The 2,828-nt window shown below is 45.7% G+C and overlaps 1 protein-coding gene across 1 annotated transcript; it reads right to left on the minus strand.

The window, feature by feature from the left end:
- Nucleotides 1-727: 727 nt before the first annotated feature.
- On the minus strand, nucleotides 728-2,444 carry LOC133161200 (potassium voltage-gated channel subfamily S member 2-like). The gene has a single exon (XM_061289512.1). It carries the CDS (start codon nucleotides 2,442-2,444, stop codon nucleotides 1,005-1,007), a length of 1,440 nt encoding a protein of 479 aa, XP_061145496.1. The 3' UTR covers nucleotides 728-1,004.
- Between the last annotated feature and the right edge of the window lie 384 nt (nucleotides 2,445-2,828).

Below are 2,828 nucleotides of genomic sequence, written 5' to 3' on the forward strand. Positions count from 1 at the left end.
TTTTGTTTTGTACTTATCCACACAAATGATGTCTTTGAAACATATTTAAAACCACTTGACTTAAATGGGTGCAAATCTATCCCTGAATTGAAATAAATTTAAAAACGTGATAATCCGTTTCAGTTTGTATTTTTTTCAGAGATAAAATAGCCTTGACTTGTTTTCAGAATGTGAGTACATCATTGCATGGTCTGATTTTTGACAGTTACAGATTTTACAGAATTGTATATAAGCATATTTTACTTTGCATTTTGACACCACTTTTATGCATACTACTGTGTGGCTGCTGCAACAAAGACATTTTCTACAAAGAATTGATAATATGTAAAAAAATAAATACATATAAAATATCTAAAACAAAGTATTCAAGATGATTGTTTGAAATGCATTCATTTATATCCCACATTTTCTCCTAAGGTTACTGGTGTTCATAAGCTTATCACAGCTGGCTTTGAGCTAGATGATCAGCAGACACTCACAAGGCACATAAATAACTATTAAAACTCATTCTCACCTATAGACAATTTAAATTTTCTATTTAATTTACTCTGCCCTGCATATACGGAGGCCAAAGTACACACGAAAAACATGCAAATGCCACACAGAAAGACAGAATCTGAGATTCAAATGTAAAATCTCAGAACTCTGGGCCCCTAGATCAATGTGCTGCTTTCATATTATATAATGTTATTTGTTTTTTGTTTTGTTTGTTTGTTTTGGGGGGGGGGGGCTGGTTAACATATGAGCTGCAATAACAGTGCAATTTTCTATAAAGCATCAAATAAAGAAAACATCTAAAACAAAACATTCTTTGTTATAACTGCATGAAATTCATGATCAGTACCCCAAATTTCCAGTTCATCACTCTACAATTGCAAAACCCATCCAACTTGTCATGGAAAGTGTTTCTAATTTCCCACAACCCTGTGTCCCACATGATGGAAGTTGATAGAGCTTTAAAGCCAGATGCTTCGGTACGCGGGCCACTGCCCAAAAGACCACCCTCAGTGTATTGACTCATTCAGACTGTGCTCACTGGGTGAACTCCGGCTCATGTTTGACAAGCTGGCCATAAGAGACTTGACTTTGTGCGCATAATAGTTCCTCAAATTGACAGAGGGGACCTCTTTAATACCTTCGTCAAAGTCACAGCTTCGCATTGCGATCTCCAGTTGTTTTTGTCTCTTGTAAAACAGGGAGAATTTATTAAAAATGAGTGTGATTGGAAGCACTACGACTAAGATTCCCGCCAGAATGCAGGCCGAGGCTGTCAGCTTGCCCGCAATTGACAAGGGTACCACGTCTCCGTAGCCCACGGTGGTCATGCTCACCGTGGCCCACCACCAGCACGCTGGGATGGTGGACAGGTCCTCGCTGTCTTCTTTCTCGACTGTGTACGCCATGACAGAGAAGAAAGACACTCCGACCGCGAGATACAGAAGCAGCAGGCCAACCTCCTTGTAGCTGTTTCTCAAGGTGGCCCCCAGGGAGCGCAGCCCGGTCGAGTGGCGCGCCAGCTTCAGAATCCGGAAAATCCTCATGAGCCTCAACACTTGAGCAACACGGCCTAGGTTGGCCAACGCCGGGCTGCTCTCCACCACCAGGTTGATGACGAGCGTCAAGTAAAAGGGAAGTATGGACACCAAGTCGATCACGTTCAACGGGAGCTCGAAGAAGTGCACAAGGTCCGGGGCCACTGCGAACCTGGCCAGCAGTTCTAGTGTGAACCATGCGATGCCCAAGTGTTCCACGATCTCAAAGCGCAGGTCTTCCTTGGGCTGCCCCTCGGCGTCTAAGAGGCTGAACTCACTCATGCTGTTCATGCACATAGTGGCGATGGAGCCAAGCACCACCAGGATGGAGAAGATGCTGATCACGCGGCTGGCCACAGAGTAGCCTGGGTTGTCCAATATCAACCAAATGCGCCTGCGGATGCTCCCCAGCGGCTGCTTGTCAAATTTAGTGGCGTCATTGTAGAACTCCAACAGCTCGTCAAACGAGGAAGTGGTGCTTCCTTCATCACTCCTGTCCTCCCACTCTTCCCGGTCTTGATTCATTTTCCGACAGTGGTAGGAGCCACTGCAGCAGGAGTCGAGAAAGAACTCGTTAATACCCCAGTACTCGATCTCCTGGCTGAAAGAGAAGATGCACAGCTCGGCCATGACATGCAGCCGGCCCGTGTTGTAGAAATTCAACACGTAGGGGAAAAGTGTGGGGTTCCTGTCAAAGTAAAACTCTTTTTCTGCGTCATCATAGTCGTCGCACAGCTCCAATATGGATTCCTTGGAGCGGCATTGGAGAAGACGCGCCAGTCGTGTCTCCGGAAACCGAGACAGCGTGTCTGTGTGGAGACGCTTCTTGAAGCCACCCACGTTGATGCGGATAGCGGCACTGTCCCCTGCGGGAGCCCTGCCACCAGGTTCCCTCAGGGCCTGACCCGTCATATCTGAGCATGCACACAAAGAAAAATCCAAGAAGAAAATCTCAATAGAAACATTGATGTAAGTGAACTATTTGCTGGCTTGTGCTTTGCAATTAACCACCATCTATTTACGGTACAACCACGTGTTCCCCTCACACGCATTCACAAGAATTAGAAGCAAACACTGAAACAAAGAACTTACCGCAACCGGCTCACCAAATCCCGACAGATGATTCCACTGATGGCATCCTGTCAATTTGTGGCCAAGTTGTCCCCCTAGATTGCACAAATGAACATGTATTTCCTGGAAAACTGCAGGCGCGTCTCAGTCACATTGATTGGGATGAACTCCTCCAAAGGGGAGTGATGCCACATGTGAAGATGCAGCCATACAAAAAGAACTGAC

This window comes from Syngnathus typhle, linkage group LG10 (genome assembly GCF_033458585.1).
Source record: "Syngnathus typhle isolate RoL2023-S1 ecotype Sweden linkage group LG10, RoL_Styp_1.0, whole genome shotgun sequence".
In the NCBI taxonomy this organism is placed as follows: Eukaryota; Metazoa; Chordata; class Actinopteri; order Syngnathiformes; family Syngnathidae; genus Syngnathus; species Syngnathus typhle.